At 40.5% G+C, this 26,702-nt stretch overlaps 2 protein-coding genes across 7 annotated transcripts in view; one reads left to right on the top strand and one right to left on the bottom strand.

Moving 5' to 3' along the window:
• KREMEN1 (kringle containing transmembrane protein 1) overlaps positions 1–16,758 on the top strand; it is a 36,511-nt gene extending 19,753 nt beyond the window's left edge. Inside the window, exons 4-10 of one of the 2 annotated variants that reach the window (XM_049805471.1) lie at positions 3,832–3,953; positions 4,419–4,572; positions 7,986–8,318; positions 8,920–9,078; positions 11,003–11,087; positions 12,072–12,276; positions 13,443–16,756. In XM_049805471.1, the coding sequence (XP_049661428.1) occupies positions 3,832–3,953; positions 4,419–4,572; positions 7,986–8,318; positions 8,920–9,078; positions 11,003–11,087; positions 12,072–12,234 (1,016 nt within the window). In that variant the 3' untranslated portion in view covers positions 12,235–12,276; positions 13,443–16,756. Of the gene's footprint in view, positions 1–3,831; positions 3,954–4,418; positions 4,573–7,985; positions 8,319–8,919; positions 9,079–11,002; positions 11,088–12,071 lie in introns of both variants that reach the window. The other variant, XM_049805469.1, reaches the window with a different exon arrangement.
• Positions 16,759–20,425: 3,667 nt separating this feature from the next.
• Positions 20,426–26,702, bottom strand: part of ZNRF3 (zinc and ring finger 3) — a 105,855-nt gene continuing 99,578 nt past the window's right edge. For all 5 annotated transcript variants that reach the window (XM_049805452.1, XM_049805454.1, XM_049805453.1 and 2 more), the window contains 2 exons: positions 24,369–26,114; positions 20,426–23,277 (listed from right to left, as the gene is read on the bottom strand). In XM_049805452.1, the coding sequence (XP_049661409.1) occupies positions 23,234–23,277; positions 24,369–26,114 (1,790 nt within the window). In that variant the 3' untranslated portion in view covers positions 20,426–23,233. The remainder of the gene's footprint in view (positions 23,278–24,368; positions 26,115–26,702) is intronic.

Below are 26,702 nucleotides of genomic sequence, written 5' to 3' on the forward strand. Positions count from 1 at the left end.
CAAAGTAACAGTAAGACATCACTGATCAGCATGAACAGTAATCACAGAATATTGACTACCTCATTTTTGCCAAGCTTCTTTAGTAGGCTAAACATTAAGAGCAAATTAAGGCAAAAGAATATGCTAGGAATTTTTAAAGGTCAGAGTAACTAAACAGTCACTACCTATCTAGAAATACTTTTGATTCTTCATTGCTTTATATATATATGTACATACATATATTTATATAGTTTTATACATACACATAGGGTTGTAGGGTACCCTAGGTTGGAAAGCTGTCATCTAGTCCAGCCTCATGCTCAAAGCAGGGCCAGCTCTGAGGTCAGACCAAGTTACTCAGTTTGTCAGATTAGACCAAGTTTATCCAGTCAGGCCATGACAGCCTCCAGGGACGCAGAGTGCGCTCCCTCTCTGGGCCCTTGTTCCCGTGCTTGACTGCCAGCATGGTGAAAAGATTTTCCTTACATCCAGTCTGAACATCTTATGGTTCAACTTAAGCTCCTTACCTCTTGTCCAAAATGCATCACTGTGAAGACCCTGGCTCCATCGTTGCGACAGCCTCCATGTCGGTGTTGCAAAGCTGCTAGGGAGTACCCCTGAGGCCTTCTCTTCTGCAGGCTGAACAAGCCCAAATCCCTCAGCCTCTTCTCAGAGGCTGCATCTTCTCTGAGCATCTCGGCTCTCTGCCAAACTCGCTCCAGTCAGTCAATGTCTTTCTTGCACTGGTGGGCCCAAAACTGGACATAGTAGTCTTGATGTGGTCCTAACAAGTGCTGAGTAAAGGAACAATCTAATCCAGGCCTGTTGGCTGCCTTTGCTGCTCAGCACACTCCTGGCTCATGTTTAGCTCCCTGTCTATCAGGACCTTCAGGACCTTTTCTGCAGAGCTGCTCCACATACATAAATGTTCACTGTCTTGTTTTAGCTTTATGTTGAGTGGCTCCCTATGCACACATCCTGATTCAGTTTAATATAGTGCGAATGAGGAGCATATTATTCTAATATACTAAAAATATTGTTGAAAAGCAGTAATTTGTGATCACTGTGGATCTGATATAAAAGCAGTGTTTGCTAATTAGTTCTTCTCCAACTCAGATTACAAACATCGCCCCTCTACTATTATGCTTATACTATGTACTCTGATAACCCTTCAGTAGCAGCTCAGTGGTGTCTCAGGTTTAGGACCAGCCCATCAGTAGCCATGGGAAGAACTGGCGTATCAAAATCATATATGCATGTACAGGAGTAATATTTTTTTGTGTGTGTTGTCCCAGTTCAGAAGAGCATTTAATCATATATTTGTTGTGGGACTACTAAAGTGCTTGTAGCTGAGCATATATCCTTGGGCTCATGTAGTTCGTTGATTTGATACCAAAGTAATTTGAAGAGCTGGGCACTGGCATGGAAATTACTGTTCACTGTTGGGCTAGACTGATGCTTCTCCTGTTTATTCCCAATCAAATGACACTAATTTTGTTTGCTAGATAGATAACAAGGACGTTAAAATTCTGCTGGGACACTAAAGAAACTAACTAGCTTTAGGATATACCCAAATGCTATGCTTGCTTTAGTTGCAAAATGTAAGAAGTTTTCAAATTGCTCAGTCTGGTTTCTTAGCATGGAACATACTGAAGTACTAATCCTCTAGAGACAAGATTGAAGGGTCTCACTTAAAAAAAAAAAAAGTGTTTTTAGGAAATCCCAGGTGTTCTAGGAAAATGAGCTAGGTTAGTTAACTAGGAAGCTTTTTCAGGGCAGTGAAATCATGCACTGTACAAAAAAACTCAGCTCGCCGAGAGTTATCTGCCCAGCTGTACTCAGCTGGGGTGGGGCTGCAAATGGGGATTTCCAAAGGTATGTTAAATCAGGCTGTAACTTGAAGTCTTAGTACTTACAAGCATGTTGCTGCAGGACATATCAAAGCCATAACTTCATGCAAGCATTTATAATTGAAATTGTATCATTCTGAGAAAACAAAACTATTTTATGAACAATATTTGAAGCAACATTATCTAATTATTCAAAAAATATACATACTTGAATTTTCTTCCCAACTTCATTAGTTCTTCTTTATAATGCTAGAATCATCCTCCTTGAGAGTATAATCATATACATGCCAGTATATTTGCTGCTCGCTAATAGATACACTAACCCTCTTCCTCAAAATAAGGAAGCTGGCATAGGCAACATAGCCTAAGTCTGGGAGCAAGTTCTCAGACAGACCTGTTAACTGTTTCAGATGTCAGGATGATTTTAACGGTAAGCTGACATCAGTTTACAAGCTCAGTATATAATATTCCAAAGGAATAGGGATGAGACCATCTTTGTTAGAATTAGAAAAATAGAAGTTCTGAATTCAAGGCATTATTTCAATGGCTGCTGCACATGGACAGGTATAAGAAATCCCAGAAATGGGCCTTCCAGAATCCAGTGAAGAGATACTTTCAGGACTACTGTAAAGACTGCTCAGTACAAAAAGCATCATTGCATTCCTATTGTATTGATAGGAATATACGTAGAATAATATAGAAGCAGTTTACTAACACACAGAATATCTGATAGAGACAAGGGCCCCCTGTACAAGAGATGGGAAGTTCAAAAGGAGCCCCAAAAGGAGCCCCAAAACAGTTAATCCACATGCTATCAGGCATCAGAGGCTGCAAAACCCCAAACCCAGCATTTCCCCCCTCAAAAAACTTATTGGTAAGTCAAAAACCTGAAACAGTGCTGTGCCACAAGATGTTAGGAAGAGAGAGTTCAGAGTTTACTGGGTACCGAAATAACAAATGACTGAGGAAGTAAAATTCTCATACAGTTCTCTGACTGTATCACATGTTATAGAGAGCTGTGGAGGTTAGGTGGACAAAAAATAATCCTTGTCAATCTGGCACAGGGATAAAAATTATCTGACCACAGAGCTGGTAATAGATTTAATTCCAAGTATGTGAGCAGATAAGACAACTAGGCAAGTGATAATTTTATGCCAATAGCACAGCACTATATTGTACCCCACATCCTCTCTCTACTAGTCATGGCTAAATTGCAGTAGTTTGATGAAAAGTGCAAAAACAAAACAAAACAAACAAAAACAGAGGACAAATTATGCAGTGAAGGGGGAAAGCTCTTTCTGACCTCCCATAGTGACCAAGGAGCCTTGAAACATTGTATTAATACAGTATAAATAGATGGTTCTTTAAAAAAGTAATATTGCTCATTTTGAGTCTGTTTGTACATACTATAAAATATGACACTTTGAATTCACATCAGAATTCAAGTTTTAAATATTAGAAAATTCCCCTATATAAGTATATAATCCCTCCCATAAAACTTGCCAAACTCCATCCTAAAACAGTTTAGTTTCCCTTCCTCAAATATCCTGTTTAGAAAATTTCCAGAATGTCAGTGTTTTGAAGATCAGCCAGAAATCACGTTGTTTAATTTACATTGTTAGATTATGCATGATCATAGTCAAAAAAACCCACAAAACCTCTGACCCCACTTAATGCCTTTTTTTTTTAATTGACTTTATCAGGAGAAATGAACCAGGTATTTATCTTGTCTGTATTACTGCAGCTTACAGAAACCAACTACAGAGTATTGCAAGTATATTGCTAAGAAGATATGATGCTGTTTCACCACCTGTCATTTATCTCTAGGCATGTTTGGAAAATATGACAAGGATCTAGCATAGAGTAGCATTTCCCATACTGTGAAATCAAGACAAGAACATATAGAGACCTGCTTAATAAGCAGGTAGTGCATAAAGTGGTCTGTGTCTTGGGTGTTTCCAGGCACACCTTTGGAATGACTGTTGTCTGTTGTTCTTGCCAGTGCCGGGGAATCTAGGGTGTTACAAGGACCATGGAGAGCCACCTTTGACTGGCACCAGCGAGACCTCCAATAAACTTACTATCCAAACATGCATCAGTTCCTGCCGAAGTCAACAATTTAAGGTGATTTCTTTGACATACATTTACAAAATGTTTTCAGAGACAAAAGATGGCAATATACCTAGAGCTCTCTGTTATATTTCTCTCCCCCCCCCCCCTCTTTTTACTTTTAGGTAGTCTAGGGTCTCACTCCCACTCCAGGGGACCTAGCCCTCTCTCTGCATCCAGAGCAATCTGAGCAAACCAATTAATAATGCCAGGATGCCAGGAGAAAGTATGCTTGCTTACTGCAGTTATGAGTGATAGGGTGCCCTAACTGCCCTCCTCTGTTCCATCTTTCTCGCTAATCTTAAGTAGCATCCTGACAGCTCAAACAAAAACAGTTTGTGGTGGGACCTCTGAGCTCTGACTAATCATTCTTCTCCCAAACACACATATTCTGCTGCCAGCTTTCTTGCTCATACACCCTCTTGCTGTCACTCCTTTATATATTATCCCTCCCTTCCTTATGCATCTTTGTTGTCAAAGTTTGCAGGCATGGAATCAGGTTATGCTTGTTTCTGTGGAAATAATCCTGACTACTGGAGATACGGGGAGGCAGCCAGTACAGAATGCAACAGTGTTTGCTTTGGAGACCATACTCAGCCTTGCGGTGGGGATGGCAGAGTCATTCTTTTTGACAGTAAGTATTGAAACAGGCTCAGTTTTTCCCAAAGGAGAGGCCTCAAATATTCAGCAAGTTAGGAGAAAAGGGTTTAAATGCAGCGAGAAGTGTTGCACACAAAACAGCAAAACACCTAAATTCAGTGTAAAATAAAGCTGCTTTCTATTTCTGCATAAAATTCACATCCATTAATAATGTGAAATAGCTTTTCCAAGAAACGATGCCTGCTCAGGCAACTGACTCATGCTCCAGAGATTGTCTCTTACTTCCCCACAAATGGTACTAACTTGGCTATCGCAAACAGCCTGTCACAGAAAGGCTCCTTCAGAACTGATCTTACCAGAGAGTGGATATATGATTAAGCGAGGCACCTCAAATAAGATTTCAATCTACACCAACTTGGTTTTTTTTATTAAACCAGACAAGACTTGCTATAACCCAGTTAACACAAAACAAAGTAGTGTAGTAGATTTGAGACAGAGGAGTGTACCGCAAAAGTACAAACAAGTTAGGTTGCTATTATGACCATCGCTGATTTCATAATTTCTTATACATAGAAATCCTCCTTTCTACTCTTAACTTTTCAGTATGCATATGAGTGCCAGCTGTATAATCTCACAGGTTGATGGTATGAGTACCCAGTTGTCTGGCTGCAGTACTTGCTCCCAGTATAGCCAAGAGTACTGGAAAAATTCACAGTATGCACCGATACATTGTTGCTTCTCATATCTCAACTGCCCCTGATGTAGAAGCTAGCTTTTAAGTGGAGTTACAAACTTTCTGGAACTAAAAGCAGCAGCATCTTCCACCTTCTGAACACACAACCAGACTTCCCATCTCCTTAATCTAAAACTCTGATTGCCAGCTAGTGAGACAGAAAGACATTTCAGTTGAGACAGGAATTAGTCTGCTCACTTCCAAATTCTCCCCAAGATTTGAAAAGAAACACAGAATTGCATGTTGCTTTCAGTGCTGAGATAGCCTGTAGCTTCACACTGCAGCATCTTCTGGTTCCTTCTGCTCTTGGCCTCGCAAATCCTCCATGGGCAGAGGCTTCCTTTGTAGCTTTCCTCTTCTGGAATGGCTGAGGGCTTAGCAAGATGTTACCCTGAGGACCTGCAGTGTCTTTTCTGGTAAACAGCAAGGGAGAGAGCTATGGCCAGGTAGGAGAGGTCATCGTAGTAACTGCCACCTATTTTCTTTTGCTGATGAGCAACACCTGCTTGCCTCATTCCTTTTTTCCAGATTGTCATATCTCCAGAACCTTCACCCCGATCCCTGTACACCACCACCACCCACTGACCCCCATTAACTTTATGTGTTTATGTGCTACTATCATGGCCTAAAGTGTAACATTCAGACCCACAACACAGAACTCTGCCAGCTCTAGAAGGAAATGAGAGAGGGAGAGCATTTCCATTCAATGTGGGGCAATGCTCTACTTTGTTAGGCATCTGTGGAGCAACAGTCATTGGCATTCTTAGTTAATATTGCTGGTTTGAAGAATATCTTGCAAATTCAGTAATTGGAAACAGCACAGCCAAATATAACAGTACCTATAAGCCATTTACAAAGAGGAAATTTGATACCTCAATGACACGTTTCAATTCTATCGATTTATTCTATTCTATCTATTCAAACAATTCTATCTATTTGATTAGATTACCAGCTCTGTTAGCATGGAGTAAATGCCAAACACAAATTCCTCTATGGGCCTTAGTACCTCTGTGGGGTCTCTCACCTTCTTTCTATTCTTCTTCTTTCATATTCTTTCAGTTCCTCTATAATGTGGCATTGAAGTGTTAGGTTTGCTCAGGCTATGATCAGGCCTTGCTCGAGAAAAAGAGAGAAATGTTTTCACATGATTTTTCTGGCAGACATATGCTACTTCTTATTCTCATCCCTCCAGCTCCCTTTTAATTTGTATTTATTAAACCTCTTTCTGAGAGGCCTGTGAAAACCCAGACACTTCCAAACACTTCTTTTATTTCCATTCTCACAGGTCTCTATTATAGGGCTTTAATTAAGCTCTCAGAGAAAATAATTCTACTTTGATTCTTCAGTCCTTCAGCCTATGACATGGGGGCACAGTAACTCTGATCCAACCAGTTCTGTCATGAAATACATTGTTATATAATATATATAAAATATTGAGGTTTTAGGGGATATATAAAAATACATATATATATGCATATATACCTATATACAATATATTTTTAAAATTATATATGTGTACATATAGATATGCATCAAGTCAGTTGGCTGGCATTTGAGTTTCTCTCTGGATTCATTGGTAAATAAGTTTGCACTGGGAGCTGGCATTTGAGTTTCTCTCTGGATTCATTGGTAAATAAGTTTGCACTGGGAATCTGGACAGTTGTCAAGGAATACAAAGATTTACTGGGTGTGTACTTGTTTTGAATATAAAAGGTAGCACCAAATCTAAAAGATTTTCTTTAGACTTCATAACACGATCTTTTTCAATTTACTTAGTGAAGGTAAGGTCAAACAATATTTGGACAAGGTCAAAAGACTGGATGCTTAAAAAGCACATATAAATGGCCACAAAGGTGATTCAGGAATTACAGCATCATTCATACAAGGAGAGGCTGAGAGATCCTGGATTGTTTAGCTTGAGATAAGAAGGCTCAGGGGCACCTTTTCAATTTGTATAAATAACTGATGGAAGGCTGTAAAGATGAAGCCAGACTCTCCTCAGTGTTATTTAGTGAAAAGAGGCAGCAGGCACAAACTGAAATACAGGAAAATCCATTTAAACATAAGGAAAAGCTTTTTTTATGGTGAGAGTGATACCGGAACACGTTGGCCAGAGAGGTTGTGGAGTCCCCATCCTTGGAGACTCAAAAAGCAACAAGACAATGTCTCCTGCTTTGAGCAGGGGGATCGGACTGGATAATGCCCAGGGGTCCCTTCCAACCTCAGCTATTTTGTGAAGCTTTGGTTTTTTTCAATTTGATAAGGCTGTGAAGGAACTTCAACAATTCAACAGTGAGAGTTACAGTCACTAATCCACTTGCCTGCCTGTCTGATGGGGATGGAGTAGAAGTCCCCGAATCAGTGATTTAGCTTTCATCCTGTTCCTGCAGGGATGCGGGAAAGGGTACATGGTTACATACAAGGACAAAGGATAGTTGCAGTATTCAAGATTGATGCATAGGTCACAGAGTAATGAGAGAGAATGAGTGTATCCCAAGCAAACACAACATAATAGCTGTGCTCCCAGTGCTGTGAAAGGTAAAGAATACCAATCTGAGAGACTGGTGCATCCTGCTGGGTTAGCAAGGCTGTACCTTCAAGTCACATTTGAGTATTAGAATCTACAGAGTGCTAAAGCTGTGCATAATGGATGTATAACCTCTTTTTTTTTTTTTTTTTTTTTTAATTTTCTTCCTCTCCTCTTCTTTTCACAGCCCTTATTGGTGCCTGTGGAGGGAATTACACTTCTGCTACAGCTGTGATCTATTCTCCAGATTTTCCTGACACATATGGCACAGGCAAAGTCTGTTACTGGACCATACAAGTTCCAGGAGCATCTCGAATCCACTTCAGCTTTGCTCTTTTTGAAATCAAAGATGCTACAGATATGGTGGAATTGCTGGATGGCTATACTTATCACGTTCTAGCTCGTTTTAATGGCAAGAATCGGCCTCCCCACACCTTTAATATCTCTTTGGATTTTGTAATTTTGTACTTTTTCTCAGATGAAATCAATCAAGCCCAGGGATTTGCTATCAGATATAGAGGTAAGAGGCTAACTGCTGTTTCTACCTTTCAATGAGCCATTAAAGCATTTAAATCACACAGGATATTTCTGAGGTGGCAAAAAAAGAGCAAATAGTTTAATTCTCATGTCTACAGGTGTTTCACCTATCTTGTTGCCACTGCTCAGTGGGTAAAAGCTTCGCTAAACTTTCTCTCAATTTGGAACATTCCAGTCAGCTATGTCATAAACAGTAAAATTTAGATTTTTCAAAAATTCAATCCTATACATACCTGCCTGTCAAAACAGATTGAAAAATGACAAAGCTGAAACAAAACAAAACCCCAGTAGTGCCTCTGCATCTTAATTCATCTTGGTTATTCCACTCAGATCGAAGTCATCAGGAGAAAACATTTTAGTTCTTGAGTTGTACCTACTGTTAGGATGAACAATTAGCTTCCAGAAATATTCTGAGAACCCCAACTTGGTGAAGTACAGGCTTTTTGTGGCATCAGACAAAATTTGATTATTGGAGTTCTCTTAAGTAAACCAGAGAGCAGCATGTGTCTGTTTACAAGCATAAAATAAAGTCCAGTTTCACCTGTTAAGAAATTGTTATTGTAATCATACTATTATGTTTTCAGCTGTGAAGGACAATGTGCATCAAAAGAAGATTCCAATGAATCAGACCGTTTCAGAGAAGATAAATGAACAAGCAAATCTAAGCATCAATGCAGCCCGGTCATCAAAGATACTTTATGTCATCACAACCAGCCCAAGTCATCCTAGTAGCTCCATGCCTGGTAATATTACAAGAAAATGTGGAAACAGGAAAAACATTTTGCCAAGGCACAATATAGTCTCACTATTTTCTTTGCCTCCTCCTCCACTTTATCTGATCCACTGTGCCTCTTACTAATAGATGAATTCTCACTAACTGCTGCTGTGATTACCTTTCAGGACTCACTTCTCAGCATAAATCAGTTAGAAGTAGTGTGAAGATGGTGAGTCCTTGAGAATGAAAGCACATCAGAATAAGATGTGAGTCAGAGCAGCTTCCTTACTAGAATCGGCTTCAGTCACCAGTGCATACCATAGAGGTGGCAAAAGGTGCTGAAAAAAGAGCAAGCTTTTGTAGAGTCTCGAAGAACCTGAATGCTGGATGCATCCCAGTTATCCCAATTCACAAAATCTACAGCAATAATACAAAGAGGGATAGACAAGGATGAAGCAAGTTAATGGGTGCAGGGGAGAGGACACTGAGAACTGTCCTGTGTCTACAACTCACCTTCAAGACATCACTTCATTCAAGAAACTGTTGAGTTGTAAATAACTGAAGACTGGAAAGGCAGTCTTGGTGAATATCACTATTGGTCCGTCCTATCTTTAAACTGCCCTGGGCATTCACTTTTACATATTTTTTGAAGCTGGGCCTCAAATCACACTATGGACACAATCATAGTTCTGTAGTCCTGAAGCTGTCTGCATTCCAAACCTGAAGCGTTGTAAGGACATGACTGCACATGAGCTGCATATACCCAAACTAGCTAGGCTGAAGAACATGCCTAGGATTCTGGGCAGATATTCTGGCACTAGGCCCAGGCTAGTGCCTGAGTTACCAGAGCTACATTTAAGCTGCCTAGTGTTAAACTAGCTTGGGCATACTGACCTAAGATGAAGCTGCACCCTTGGATTTTTATACAGTTATGAAAAAACTATTAAAAGTCATCATGAACAGTCAATGCTTTGAGGAAGGGACATTGGGTGGGAGGGAACTTATGCTTCATTTTTTTGCTCCTTTGAGCTTCAGGACTTCTGGAGGTGATGTGCTTTATTCAGTTCAAACAATTCAAGGTCCTTGCAAGGCTGTTCAGCATGCTAAGTATGTCAGAGTTACATTCTAGTGCCATCCCTTTTCTCATCTTGACATGTTGTAGCCTCCCTCTGCAAGATTATGGAAGTCCAAATGAAAAGGTGATCTAATCATTTAGAGATCAGCTCCCTTCAAGCCCCAGTTTCTTAAATAGCTCAAATGTTACAATGTGTAAAGCTGTTCTTTAAGTCCTGCCTGACTTACTGGTACAACCAGAACTAAATTGAAATATAAAATACAATGACCAAAAGCCTTCAGTGTAAGGTAATAAAGTAGCTGACCACAAATACTGATCACCTGTCTCAGTAGACTCTAGAAAGGAAAAAAAGACCCCATACTTAGTGATTACTTACATAACTACGGATATAAAACTAGGCCATCTCCTTGCATAGAGTTACTACTGGTAGCATATATTCTAGTATGTTGTTTAGTTGCTTTTAACTTTTCCTGTGAGTGAGTTTTGATTCCTTTCCTAGATACTAATTTACTGGTATATGCTTTGGATTTTCCCAACTTTCAATTTCATAGGGAGCAGTCCTGCATGGGAAAACCCAACCAATTCTGAGAGTTACACAGTTTCCACGAGTCTTTGCAGAACATACTTAAAGGTTTAAGGTATCTTCAAATTAGTTTTGAATAAAGCATCAGAAGGCTATGTGTTTCTTTTGTGCAATATTCTTACTTTAAAAACCGTACATAAATGAATGTACTGAGAGCTCTTCCTCTCCCTCCCCTCCCCTCCCCTCCCCTCCTCTTCCCTCCTCTCCTCTCCTCTCCCCTCCCCTCTCCTCTCTCCTCTCCTCTCCCTCTCCCTCTCCCTCTGCCTCTCCCTCTCCCTCTCTTCTCTTTTACAGAGTGGACAATATATAGTCTCACAGCACTGCTCATCCTAAGTATTACAGCCATAATAGCAAAGATATTTCTCCACATTACCATGAGGTGAGTATGGAGCAAAACTGTCCCTGGAGAACTGACATCTCAGCTGTGTACCAAACCTGGTACAATTAATTTCTCTGTCTTCTGATATTGTCAGATTAGCCATATGCAAAACCAAGTTACATGTTACATATTTGTATCCTCATAAAAGATACTAAATAAGCACATTTTTTTTTTAACTTTTCCAGTCTGTTAGGATAGCACTTGCTGCTAGAACATGTCTTTTGGCCTTGTTTTGACAAGATTTGTATTTTAAGGAATAAAAAGGTTTCTCATACTGAGTGATGTTATATAGCAAAGTGGAAAATGTAATCAGACATCTAGCACTGGGAAGTGGTCAAATTGTGATAATACTTTGTGGGAAAAAAAATTAAAACCTTATCCCAGATTGGGGAACTGGGAAAAAAGTTAGATATAGGCTAGTTAATTCTTACTTTCTTTTACTGAAATATTGAAAATAGTTCAAAAAAGAATCACAAAAATGAAAACTGTATATGGTGTGACACTTAACCAGTATATTTTTTTTTTTGCCTATTAAAACCAACATTTTATTACTATAGTTCTCTACACTTATACTAAGTAATTTTTGTGTCCTCTAGATGGACACTCATTGAACAAAATGATGGGTGAGTTCTCAACAAATCATAAATGTTGAATACTGTATTTATGTACCACAAACAGGCTTAAATATACAAGGAAATTAATGTATATTAATAACAATTAGTAATAGAATATATATAGATTTCTTAGCTTAATGTCACTGCTTTCATTAGGGTAGCAACTATTCCAGCAACAGAATTGCTAACTCTTCATTTGGTCAAGAAACAACCAAAAACCTACATAACTGTGCAGCAGGTAGAAAGAAAAGGTGTCACAGATGTAGTGGAAGCTGCTAGCATTACCAGTGTAGCAGTAACGCAGACATACTAATAACAGCAGCTTCCCAAGGACCTTAACACTTACAGTGAATGAACACTTGTTTCCTAGATCCCATCAGATACCATCTGCAACTGAAACAGAAGATTCCAATGACGTTACTACTGCTGACGAGATCTGGAGTATATTTTACCAGCCATCCACATCGATATCCATCTTCAAGAAAAAGCTTCGAAGTCAACAAGATGATTGCAACCCACTAGTGGGAAACTGAAGTGTCTTTTATTTTACAAGAATCAATCTTCTTAAAATCCAGGTGACTTGGGAATAACCCTTTTTTTTCCTCCCAATCTCATACTTGTTTTCCAAAAAGACAATTTCTAAAGCCCTTTGGGTGATTTTGCCTATCTGCTGTTCTCTTGGGTATACTAGTGACAACAGTTTTAATTGTGGCAACAGTTTTGAAGCATCTGGTGCTCATCAAATCTGTAGTGCTTTTAATTACTGCCTTTAAACCAATGCACTTGAAATACATGTAAAAACCTGTAAAATTCAAAATGTCCTGTACACCTGCCAAAAGTAATTGAACAAGTATCTGCAGGTTGAGGACTTCTTCTATCCTGCTTTCCTGTATCACTGTATTATATCAGGAAACTTTAGTCTCTTTATTCTCAAGGCTGAAGACAGAGGTAGCTACTGATAACCTGTTCAGCTGCCACAGCAAGCAGAGCTTATTGGCCTTAATGTAAACATGTCTAAATGGTACTGTACAGTAACATGGGAGTCAAAGACTTTGAGAAAATATCAGCCTGGCTGCACAGTGCTCTGCTGTTTCTACATTTTCTGTTTCTACAAGCAGAGATGTACAAATAAAAATCAAATCAAATTCAGCAGGCAAACACTCTATGGAATTTCAGTTGCAAATGTGAGTTTCGATGGAGTAATGCTCACCAGGTCAAGGTCCGCACGAACAATGAAGACTTTTAAACGCCTATGTCTAACCCATCATTCACCAATAATTATAATAATTTTGTTCATATTCAGAGTGATCCTTTAAAAAACTATTGTACTCCAGTCTGAAGTCCTGCATTCATTCTGGATGTAAGCTTAGGGCTTCTTAAAGGATTGCCAAAGGAATTGTAAATCCACTGTATTTTTAAACAGTGAGGCTGACACAAATTCTTACTCTGAAGTTAAAGATATTGATCTCAGCAGCCTAAACTATTTACAAAGATGTAGCCTGCTATCAACAGCCTAACTATGCCAGGCTGTGTATCTGAACACATACGTGACAGTTGCCTCGATACTTATCTGTGAGGGAAAAAAAAGCGTCTCCTCGCCTGCAAAATTAAAACTGAACTGCATTTTTAAGATTAATGCCCTTAATTGTTAAAGAACTAAAACATCAGTGGGGTTCTGATCTGTGGAATAATTTCTCTTTGATTGCAACAGACAGCATTAACTATTTTTTCTCTTTGGTAGAATATCTGTCCACCCACAATGCTTATACTTCTCATCCCGCTACTGCGGATCAACAGTGAGTCTTTCAGCCTCAGCAAGTCCAGACCAGCATGATATTTAGGAAAAACTGACAATACACAAGTCTGATAAATTAACTGGCAAAGTTTACTGCGTGAGCAGCTCCTCAAACTAAGTTAGAGGAAATTCAGTCAGAGCCATTTAAGTACAGTAATTCTGGTTAAGACAAAAGGAATAAATATCAGTTTAAACATATACCAATGGTCTGTGTATACCAGACCTGCAGTCAGAGAACAAATATTAAATACATCTGCAAAAGATAACTAATTAAGAAAATTGTCACTGAGTTTAAATTCATTATAGTATCTGTCCTTCTGTTTTTAACATATAACTACCTCCCCTTCGTGAGGTCTATAGATTTCCTTGAAAAAATAGGGCATCTAAGAACTAAACAATGAAATATTGTGCCTTACTTGCCATTATAGATCTAGTCTTTTACCTGAATCAAATTCATTCTAGCTCCATTTATGTACCGTACATGAGTGCCAGAGACAGCTGAACAATACCACCATAAATGCTTAACAGAGACAAGACTTTACTAAGCCAGCAATTACAGAATTGTTTATATCAAAAAATGGAATATCATGGGAACATCTAGTACTTTCTTGCATGAGCTACTGGAAAGAATACAGGAAAAGATAATTATAGTATCACCTAAAATCAAGAGAGGACAAGTTGTAAAATACACTGGTTATCTCTTATATGTTATCAGGTTGGACCAAAAACATTATCTGTTTCAGACTCAACAAAAATTTTTAAATTGCCTTTTTAACAGTCAGACTTTGCATCATGCTGTGTAGGGAAAGAGTCCACCTCACAGATGGAGGAGAAAGTCAGAGTGTAAAGCTAGATCCTTAAGAGTTCAGTTATGAGCACATTGTGATGAAGCTTTGTTTGCTTGCCTTGTCAAATGTTCTTGAGCAGTTAAATGCATACAGTCAAAGGGACATTTATAAAGCAGTTAGATAATGCTGATAAACTTAAAAAGCATCAAGAGCACCCCATGACTGATTTCTACCTACTGCAGAAGGAAAAAATACAGAACTGTTAAGCTTCTCTTCTTCATTTCACTGTAAAATTAGAGAAAGTCCATTACAAACAACAACAAAGACTGATGCTACTAATGCAAATTCTAGAGAATTTAGAAACTGAGGTTTTGCATTGGTCCCTTAGGTCCTCAACTATTTTTTAAATAATAAAATTGTATTTCATGGGCCTTTCTTAGGGAATGTTTGTCCAATTTCTGTACGAAAGATCCATAAAACCAGCAGTTATAACAGATTAACTGGCCATCGCAACAATGAACGTGACTAAGCATAAGGTATTGGACAGTGCACAGGTAAAAACACTGATAAAAGTGTAGAGGAAATTGTTATGTTCCACCCAGATCTTTCAGATTGTCTGATTCTAGATACCTCTAATACTAGGAAACAGAGCAATAGATAGAAATGCATGGACAGGGTCCTTAAATAGCACTTCTTAATATACAGGCTGGCGACCATGAAGAGCAGGTAGATCTCTACTGTGGATTTTTTCGAAATGTGGTATGGTCACTCGCACTCCTAGTACAAACACTTCACTGGTATGGTGGTATATGGCCAACATATATGGTATTCATTAACATAGCACTTTATGATCTTTGCTATAAGGGTTTGGGAGAGAAAGAAGGGAAGTCTGACACGCACAACTGTTGTAATCCCCCATGATTCAGCATACAGAAACGCCCCTATGACACTAGCAGCTGAGTACTGACAGCTGGAGGGCACGGACACCTCAGGATGTTAGTGTTTACAGCATTTTCTTCAACAAATTGAAAATAACCACAGAAGCAGCATTTGTTTGGAATTGTATCTGAATGGCTTTCTGACCTCCTACCTAGCAGTTCCCTCAACAGGCTGGACAGACTGCAAATGTGACATTGGCCACAATTTCAAAAGCAACTGTTCTGACAACAAAACCATCACGAGGAGCTGCGTCCTCATATGCACACATTCCAGCCCCTGCTCTGGCCCCTTCCTCACTCTGTTGTGTTGGTATGACCGGCTGTGTGGTGGTGCAATAAACTGATCAGGTTAAAAATTACCATTGCTTTTTCTTCCCTGAGTTACTTTTAACAGACATGAGTTCTTTGATCTTGTTTATTGGGTGGTTGCACCGAGAGGTGCGCTAACACAGCTAAGTGGACAATAAGTCAAACGAAAAAGAGAGTTGTCTGCCCCAGAAGCAGGGGCAGTAAGTACTTATGCTGGCACTGCCACCATAGCAATTTGTGAGACTGCCTCCTTACTTTATGAAGCATGTCAGTTACAATAGCCAACAGTATACGTGGACCTCAGGTGGAAGGGGGTCAGCTGGACAAGTGGCTTCCCTAATTCAAAATCTACGTTTAAAACTAGTTTAGTTTCTTGACTAAATGATTTTATATGTACTTTTGTCTTAATATTGTTTTGTTGGGGGGAAATAGAGACTGTGTTATTTAAAAGTATGTGTGATATGTTATCATAGTAATATATATATTTATATATGTATAGGAAATGCATTATTTAATACAGCATATTATGCTTGTATCTTGCTAACATTTTATGGGAAGAAAAGATGTTAGTTTACACTCTCGGAAAAATAAATTTTCTATACACTGTAACCATAGAAAAAAATCAAAGATAATTCATTGGTATATATGATAGAAGAGCACTGAGAAGAGGGTAACTGGGACTCAGTTTTGTGGCAGAATAGATGCTGATGGAACAATTGCTTTAAGATGCACTTCCCTCCTTTGAATCTCATTTCTAGCTTGTAATTGTATTAGGATATTCATCAGATTCTGCAAATTCATGTGCATATACTCTCAGGACCGTTTTAACATCAAACATGTCATCTGCTTTTTCAATCAAGCATTAACATTCTCTTTTTTAGGGCTTGTTTCTGCCAGATTTTCTACAGCCAGTACAATGTTGAAGAGGTTTATCACATTGCTCATGCAGTCAACCTACTGATATTGCAGAATTATAGTCTCTGTACTCCAGGCTCCCCTGGCAATAGTATAAGTGGGAGATTTTTACTGATAGCCTTGGAAACTGGACTGAATCTGCAGCCTGTATGACTACAGGCCAAACACATCAACAGACACGTGGCTGCCACTGAATGAGCATGACTAGCTATTCCAGTTTCATCTTCTGCTTAATAAGCCTTCTCAAGCAGTGGGAAGGACTACCAACAGATTTTTCCTAGTGCACCACTTTGCCTAAAGGAAGGGTGAACTACAAAAACAACTCCTGACAAATACTTGTCCAACTAGTTCACAATAACTTGCAGCAATGATATTTCACAATTTTCCAATGAAACAGAGCCCAGTGATAGTTTCACCTGAATATTATTCTAGACATTTATGAACAACCTTATCATTCTGCTACCTTGAGATCTTGAGAGTGAAAAATATAATTGCTTTCAGATCATACAATTTTTTCCATAACAACACACCACCCGACACACATATATTTCACGCCACTCATATGTTCTCAACTTTAATGAGCACCTGTGCTTTGGGATGAAATTTGGCATTCTGAATTTCAGTCTCAAGACAGCTTACTGTAAATCCAAAGGCTATCACATGAACCAAATAAGACTCACAAGAAAACAGAATAAATCAAACTTGAAATGACTCACCACTGAAATATGTGCTGTGTTTATACATGGTCATCCTGCATTCAGCAAATGTCTGTAAGTAGTAATTATAAAAAAAAAATATAGTGAATTTCTGCAGGAGGAGTTCAGCTAGTATCGCTGAAGTGTAGACAAGCATTGAATTAAGGAGGCAGAAGCTGCTGCAGTTCACCATCAGATTACAGCAGGATTGTCCGCTGTGGAGCTTAGGCAATATTTCAGCTGAAAATGCTGAGAATGATTACATATGGAAAATACGTTATCACTGAGAACCAATTTCTGAGGTAAAAGCAAACTGAAATTTTCAGTTTACATGTCCTCACACTGTTAGAAGTAACTATAACAATTCTTTCAGTGTTTTCCGTACAAATTGCAGCAACACATAATGCTGTTTCCACTTTCTTGTGAGATTCATCTTTTCTTTCATGAAGTCCTCCTTTTGACTAAAATAATGCTACAGTCTCTGAAAGAAATCTTCAGCTATGTTTTATGGAGATGTCTGAATACCAGTGTCATATACAAAACTGTCTCCAGCTTTTCATGTCAGGAGTCAAACTCTCATTTTCTTTTAGACACACTACTGTCACAGGGGATTGGCCTCCCCTTACACAGGGGAGGTTAGTCTGCTCTCCTTTCTTGCCATTCAGGTCACGAGACTTCTCTTACACTTCTGTTTATTCTGGGAACCGTTGCGCTTTTTTTGTTGTTTCCTAAGCAACAGTTTCATTCCCCATGAGGCAAATGTATTCTTTATTCTGAAAGAGACACTTTGCTATGAAGTGTTTAATTCACAGGAGCACGGCGCTTCCATTGCAAGATAAAATATCTGGTTTCAGGTATGCTGTCTTCTCCCTGGCCAAAGACTTAGGCCAGGCTGGCTTCACACAGTATGAACATGACTATCCTTTTAAGGACCCTTTTCTCTTCACACTATCCAAGTAACAACCACTGCTACCTAACAGCTGTCACAGGATTTGACAGATGCACCCAATATTGCTACAGCAAAAATGAGATAGTGTTACAGAAACACCAAGTGTTACTGTAATGCACAATCTCATTAAGAATAGACTGATCCTGCTTTTCTTGTTTTACCATATGGAGGTTCCATGCAGGTTTATGTTGTCCACAGGACTCTTGCTTTGCCACAAATGTGTTCCTTAAGTATTGAACCTCAACAGTGAAAAGAACCTCCCCTTGCCAAATATAAAAATATTCATTTTTGATAGAAAATGTTTACATTTAATCATTAAAAAAAAGGCGCCACAACAAAGAAGAGACAGAATACCACACACACACAAAACTAAGCACCGCATTCAAGTTCAGCCAACAACTGTCTTTCTCAAAGAGACAGACAGACTATGGGCTCACTGATTATTTTGTGGGACAGCAAGGGTAAAGGTATGTCCTGTTCTTAAAAGCAGTGTCACCTCACGGTTTTCTTCAGAACAAGAAATGAGAAAACAAAACACTAGTCACCAATAGCAAACAGTGGGGGTGGAGGGAGGGAGGGAGGGAGGAGGAAGGAGACTCAGATGTGACTCATGACCATAGGCATATCAGCCAAATACATAATGCCAAGTTTTATGGTATTTTTAAGAACAATCGTTCAGTGAACTAATTTGCAACTAAAATGCATATCTATAGTCACTGGCAATTGCCAAGATTCTGTTCACCAAGCAGAAAAAGGGCACGTACTTTGATTGGGAAGCACTTGCTGGTGCTGCTTAACTCCCTCCTGCCTGTTGCTCTTCCATTATTGTGCCTGTCTTCGCATAAAGATGGGGCTTTCCCACAGTACCTGAGATGAGGATAATAACTGGTCCTCATTCTAGAAGGAGTCCCATGCAAAAAGATACTCTTCAGTGCAACAGTCCGTCATCCCAAACACGGAGTTTTCACATAGGAAACAGGGTTGGAGAGAACATGGATGAGAGGAGGGGAAGGTCCAGGGAATTACCAGGGGAAAATCTCTGGGAGAAGGAAGAAACTGGAGGAGACTTGGAAACCATTTTTTTTGTGTGTGTATCACCTAATGGGCAATAAATAATGTATGGAGGCAAACTGTTTACACACTAACATATAAACATATATTACATAAATACATATGTACACACACACACACACACGCACGTGCAGGTTGCTATCCACATACCTCCAAGCCCCTCTCTTTTGCTGTCTGCGTAAAGATCTTTGGTCAAATTATGCCCTCTGATGACAAAAAGAGAGTAGCACAGCACTGATTTTCACTTCAGTGGGACCAGTGATTTCATGATCCAGGGTAAGGACTTGAATCTAGCATGACTACTCAAGCTAGGAGTTACCCAGCTGCGCCCACCCACATCATGCTGGCTGAGGTCTCGAAACAGTTGTGTTTCAGGATAATAAATTATTTTTACTCAAAATCAAACCAGAATTAAGTTTCCCTGCTACAAGGAACAGGCAGGTTCCAAACATAAATGAGGATGCCTTCCAGCTGATGTGTCACTCCTCATGTGCCTGGAAGTTTCAGCAGCTTGTAAGACATCCCCCTACCCTGCCTCAAATAATCTGCATACTATAAAAAAGCCCAAGTGCTGTCCTGTTGGTTATGGACTGCCACACTGCAGCCTGAGCTTCACTGCATTTCCTTCCCTGTTTCCCCTGGCAGACCTCTTCACCCCATCTCTTCCACAGCATACTCTGGAGCTCTACTTTCCTAACGCCTCACTTTTCCGTCTTTGCCTTCCTTCCTACAAAATCTTTGTTTTCCTGCAATGAATATATCTAGCTTCCCCCCTTAACAGCAACACCAGCCAGGTGTGACCAGGGACACTGAAGCAACAGGCAGCCCTCCCGTGACACAGACCCTGGGTGAGACCTCCTGGGAACAGTATTAGGAAGGCAGCTAAAACTGTCCAGTACTGGACTTACACCGTGCACAATACCAGGTAAAAAAAGCTAATTTCTGGTGGATAGTCAACTGTGGCACTTGCTGAAAGTTGAATGGTCCTGAGAGAACATTATGGGTTGCCTCCAGAAAAACACACTTCTGAAGGTTTTATCATGATCATTTTTGTTAAGATCTGTACATGTGTGTATGTATATACATATCCACCTCTCTATTATTTAAAAAAAGGAAAAAACATTGTTTATCACAGTTCATCTCAGTATATCTAGGACTATACTTTGAGGAGCACAGCTATCCATGTCCTTTCCCCAAAAACAAGAAGGACAACTTCCACATGTATATGCAATAAAACTGTATTTTTGTGTGGTTTTGCCTTTTTTTTTTTTTTTAATACAGACATTTGTACACTTTCTTACAAAACTGCAGGTAACTACAACTTTTCTTAAATCATTTTTGGTCGGCAAGTACTGTAAAATCTTTGTGTGCAATTATCATGTATTTACAGGGCCTCATGTTAGTGATTTTCAATGATTATTACAATAATGTCACACACTCTCAACATAAGACATGGCTTAAGATAAATATATTAGTAAATAAATATTCTGAGAACATATTTCCATAAATGAAATGTGCTGCTATACATATACAGAATATATACAAGATGTTTTCTAGCTTTTAAAACATTTTAAAAAATGGTAATGAAGGAGAAAGAGCCCTTTGACCATATTACAAATCTTTACAGCAAATTTTATACAAAACAATTTTAAGTGCTATAAGATAACTTTAATTAAAAACATTTTAAATAGTGCCTCATGAGCCAAACACAATGACAACTGTTCACGTTGAACATAGAAAGGCATTTTGTTATAAAAACTGTCTATCACAGCCAGGTAGCCTGTAAGTCTGTATGGACATACAGGTAGCAGGGAATTAACTAAATGTTGAATATAAAACCAAACACAGAAACCAGACGTAGGGTACCTCTGTAGTAAGGCCTGCAGAGACCGTTGTACTGGCAGAGATTTCCACAACATGTGAATGAGACCAGTACATCCAGGAACACCATGACCCAGAATATACAATTATTTTTTTTATAACCACATTTTACCACAACATGCTGTGTAGTTACAGAGTACAATGCATCTTAGGAGGCCTTAGACAGTGCCTCACAAAACACCAAGCAGAATGACCAGGGTAGTATAGCATAGCTTCTACAATGCATTTCTTTTGAGTGGAGGAAGAGAAAGGTAAGACTTGAAAAACCAACCAAACAAAAAACCCAAACCTTTATTCTCCCAACACATACCACTTACTCCAGTCATTCAGAGAATGAGTAAGTTTTCAATAAGCTTTATACACAGAAAATGCGTTTATTGGAATTTTTCTTTTAATCTTATACCCAGATATTGCCTTGTATTAATTCTCTGAACAGCTGGATTTTGGTGTTTGTTCATTTAAGAAGATTTAATATGAATTCCTTCAAATAGAATTATTTTTTCCTAACTTACTGAGTACAGAAAGTAAAAGTAAACGGATGAATGTATTTGTTATTTCTTAGATGTTTGCTTCTTTTAAAATATTTCATTTGGGACTATAAAGCAAACAAGTTAACTTTGCTGCTTCTCACAATTAGTGAGAAGTGCTGTCAAGGACATTACTTTGGCAGAAAATGTAAGACGAAGTGTACATCTCTTTTTTGTGTCTTTTAAGTATCTCCAAAGTGTACTGAACTTCGGACAAATCTTTTCAGAAGACTGGCACTGTGGGCATTAAATAATTAGTTTCCCTTTAGGAGAATTCCTGCTGTGAATACACCAGGCAGGATGACACTGTGTCCTCAGGCACATGCAGCATGACAGGCAATTTAAACCATGCTATGGTAGCCTCTTACTCAGAAGCTGCTGTTTCCACAGGAAACAATTGTTATCAGAAGTGACGACATACATTATCTCATGATAACAAATATCCCCACTAGTACAAGAACAATAACAAAAGTATGTGCCCAGGCTAATGGGGTACAGAGAGCACTCTGTACACAGGACAAAAATGAAGCACAACTGGCTGGGCCCAAGAAACCTTTAAAACAGATTGATCTATGGAAGCAAAGAAGAAAATGACGACTAAACCAAGTCCCTCACATTCCCACATCCACAAAAGGTGACAAGCACTGCTTCCCTCAGGCATGCTTGCAGTCTATAAGGAAACAAGACACCTTCTGACCTGTTCCCAAAATGAGCCAGCCAAGCTGCAAGCACCCTGCAAGCTCTGTTTTCCTGCATATGCCAGCATTCCTCACAGCCATAACAGGGGCTACAGGTGCCTGAAAAACTTCCTATGGAAGGCAAGGTTCATTACCTACAAAGGTACTACCCTTTCTAAGCACTTTCTTCTAGCATCTGTTTGAGGGAGGGGTCCCCAGCATTCTTCACCAGTCAGAAGATACAATGAGGTCCATGGTTTAGCAGGAAGTGAGAACAAGAACATTCTGAGCTACCAGTTTCCCTACCCCCACTCTGTTAAAAGTAATCATAATGGCAGGAGACCTTTCTGGAGACCCTTCCTAGCCAAACCATCAGAGCAGCATGAAAGGGGGAGGAGGGGAGAGGAGAAAGGAGACAGCCCAATGCTTCACCTCCCTCAGAATTGCTCATCCAACTTGCTGGCTACTAGGATTTGCTACAAGGAATAGTCGTTATCTGAGCATCCACTCAGCAGCTGTATCCCTCTGGACTACTATATTTCAAGGTGCTATCTGGTTTCTAAGGCAGGTGTAGCCCTGAGCTTATTGAAGGCTGGACTCCTTGAAGTAGGAGATAACAGCATCTACACATAGCCTGGCTTATTTAACACACCGTGTTACCTCTCAGCAAGAGCTGACACGGTCACTTCTAAAAAGAAAATATAAATAACACTTTGTCATTAATATAGAAATGGCACTAGAGCTCAGAAATGCTCCACACCACGTCCCACATGGGCTTTGCACACAAATGGAGGCCTGAAGGCTTCAGGCAAGAGGGACAAAGGAGACAATCAAGCTGATGTGGACACAGAGGAAGAGGAAGTGGGGGAGGGAATTCTCCACATTACCACTTTTGTGTGTTTGTCAAAGCTTAAAAAAAATTAAGTCCATGAGAATTTGGAGTCTCTGATAAGCTCCACTTCTCCATCCGGGATCATCTGGACAGGTCTAGTCACCGATTTGGCTTCTCTCCAAGGGATGAGATCCAGCACCTGAAGGATAAAGAAAACTAAGGAACATTGCATCTAGAATATTGCATCCAGTTTTGGGGCGACCAGAACAAGACATTGACTGACTGGAGCGAGTTTGGCAGAGAGCCAAGATGCTCAGAGAAGATGCAGCCTCTGAGAAGAGGCTGAGGGATTTGGGCTTGTTCAGCCTGCAGAAGAGAAGGCCTCAGGGGTACTCCCTAGCAGCTTTGCAACACCGACATGGAGGCTGTCGCAACGATGGAGCCAGGGTCTTCACAGTGATGCATTTTGGACAAGAGGTAAGGAGCTTAAGTTGAACCATGAGATGTTCAGACTGGATGTAAGGAAAATCTTTTCACCATGCTGGCAGTCAAGCACGGGAACAAGGGCCCAGAGAGGGAGCGCACTCTGCGTCCCTGGAGGCTGTCATGGCCTGACTGGATAAACTTGGTCTAATCTGACAAACTGAGTAACTTGGTCTGACCTCAGAGCTGGCCCTGCTTTGAGCATGAGGCTGGACTAGATGACAGCCTGAGGTCCCTTCCAATCTAGGGTACCCTATGATGCTTGAACACCCTTAAAAACAGCCCTGGCAAGGCAGGTAAGGAATACCCCACTTCATTCTGCGAGGGGTTCTTTTTTTCCCTTGTGTATGTCCACAGCAGAGACTTTCCCACATATTCTTCTACAGCAATTCCAAGTTTTTCACTCATTTTTTTTTATCCTTCAGCTTGTTTGTCCCCTCCCAGCACTGTGGCCTTGCCTGCTTAGGCAACTTGCCACTGCTGCCATGGCTGGCCCAGCATCCCTGGCTGTGGGAGCTCTAATGGGGGCCTTGTACTAGCAGTCATTTTTTCCCCTCCCCACAAAGGATGAGTATGAAAGCTCTTACAGGTTTAGACAGTAAACTGTCATCTTCTACTCCTCTAGCTATGACCAAATGAGCACAGGTAACAAGAGACTAACACTTTTGGTTGAAGGATTAGTCAACAACCTGCTCTTATGCAAAGGACAGCAGTAACCTTTGTGGCTGCAGGTACCTAGGAAGCTGGCAGCATTTTATATGCTAGGACAGAAAGGTAGCGAGTCATCAAAAAAAGCACACATATTACCTGTGGCCTTTGTGGTTGTCATCAGCTTCTGGGAGTTCAGAGTGGGACTGGGAAAGAGCATTCCGGCTTCCTCCTCCTGAGAGCAGTTCTGCCGCAGGAATGATGTTGCCTCGTAGCACACCTCCCTCTCGTCCTGTACCTCTCCTATACCTTGGCAGTGCAGATAAGTATCTAGCTCAGGTGTTCCATCCCAGGAACTACAGCCTCCTGTGTGGGTCCCTTGGCACTCTGTAGGTAGGATCAGCTCACAGTCTCTGTCTTCAGGAATTATGGGAATGCGTTGACCCAGATCACATACACCCTTACAGCAGCTTGGCAAGGTGTCATCAGGAAGCGTGTACTGCACATTCACTGCATAGTCTTCTGTATAGCAGCCACCACCTCCACTGCCACTGTTGCTACTACAGGCCACCTGCTTCTCTTCATAGAAGCAGCAGGGCAACCCCTCATATTTTACCCCATCTGTCCTATGCAAGTGGTCTGAGTTAATACTGTACAAGCCCGGGGTGTTCCCTGACTGTGGTTCTATTCCTGGGCCACACGTCCCCCACAGCGGAGAGCTAAGGAAGAGTGCACTACAGTCAGCTGTCCCATTGCTAGGTTCCAGGGCAGAGTGCTGGAGTTCAAAGCAGCATGCGCATGCTTGCTCCATAAGTGGCCCTGCTACCTCTGGATTTTTCCAGTTCCTTTTAACATCCAAGGCAGCACCAGGAGTGGCCTCATGTCCTCCCTCTGAGGTAGTGCCATTTGGATCCCTGTGCTCTAGTGAGGAATTACTGCTATAGTTCATATCCATGCTGCAATTAGACAGTTGGTCCCCTGAGGAAGAAGCTGGCACAGGCCGGCAGTCAGCACCCACCAGACTGAGACCATGAGCTGGAAGCTCGTCCTCGTGGGGGCCCTCCAAGAGAACAATTGCACCCCTGTTTGCACCACCAACCTCACCCACTCGGCAAGGGCTCTTACTGCGGTAAACATATGGGTCATAGTCACTGCTCAAAGAGCTGCGAAAGGTGGAACAGCTCCCATAAACCCCTTGGTTGCTGACCTCAGTGCAGTCAACCATGGAATCACTAGAGGAGCAGTGGCACTGACCAGAACTGCTGCTGCTGCTGTCACTGCCAGGGCAGTCAGCCAAATATCCACTGCACACTGAACGATGACCATGATAGCAGCTAAAGCTGGAGGTACTGCCGCTCTCCAAACGAGATGAGGGCACTACATGTACCACAGAAGGGAAAAGCATACTGCTACCAGGCTGAAAGGCACGGGAAGGACCCTTTGAGGAAATGCCAGCTGGAAGCTGTCCATCTTGCTCAGGGTAACTAAGGCCTTGGAAGTAGTAGTGCTGATACATGGTCTCATATTGGGAAAAACATGCTGCTTTGGAAAAGTTGCGTCCACCAAACTTGGGTCTTCGGAAGTTGTGAGCTGGAGAGTAAGCCCTATGTTCCAGGCTACAGTGATGCGTGTTTAAAGCATGGTCCAAATGAATAGGCTGGTAACTTCGGATATAGGCTGGGGATGGGGCTTGGTAGAGGCTCTGTTCACCATGTCGCTCAACTGTAAGTACTGTGATAGGGTTTCCATGAGGGTCCATGCTTGTCCGAGTGGGATATGCTGTTATCTGGTTTGCTCTGTGCACTCGGCCTGGGTAATGGACAGGCAGAATCACCCTCTGCTGCCGGCTGCGTGCTGGGTTGACGGATTCCAGACAGACTGCACCTGCATTTCCCTTCTTCTGTTCTGAATGAGAGAAGTAAGAGTGGACAAGTAGAAGTAGGAGGGAATAAAAAGGAATATACTTTATGCAAGAAAGAAGGATGTTTTGTTCTGTATTCTGTTACATTATGCACACAACAGAGCTGTAAAAAAAAAGCACCAACTTTTTACACAGAAGGAAAAACAAAGGAACAATCAAAATAAGTCAAAAGCATCTGCCTGGAAGCCTTTGAAACACTCAGTTGTATTTGCTTAAAAAGCGAAAAAAGTGAAGTGATTTCAGATACTGTTCTCTTATATGCCAAACCTTATGCTTACACAGTATTCTTGATCTTGCAGGTTAAGAGCAAGGCTAGCAGTCATTGCTCGAGTTTTCACTTTGCACATTATTTTACATAAATCTGTATTAATAGAAAACTTTTTCAAGACAGAGAAAATGGAAGGGGGGGAGGGCAAATAAGGGAAACCACATTCCAAGTTACAACACCATGGAAAAATAAAAAACAATACATTGTCTTTTCTTTATAATTACCAAGAGAAACCATACCCATCTATTTTACCTATTTGCCCTCTTTGCACTCAGAGGCTGACTAGCAGTGCCCTCTGCTGGGA

This window comes from Accipiter gentilis, chromosome 7 (assembly GCF_929443795.1).
Source record: "Accipiter gentilis chromosome 7, bAccGen1.1, whole genome shotgun sequence".
NCBI lineage: Eukaryota > Metazoa > Chordata > Aves > Accipitriformes > Accipitridae > Astur > Astur gentilis.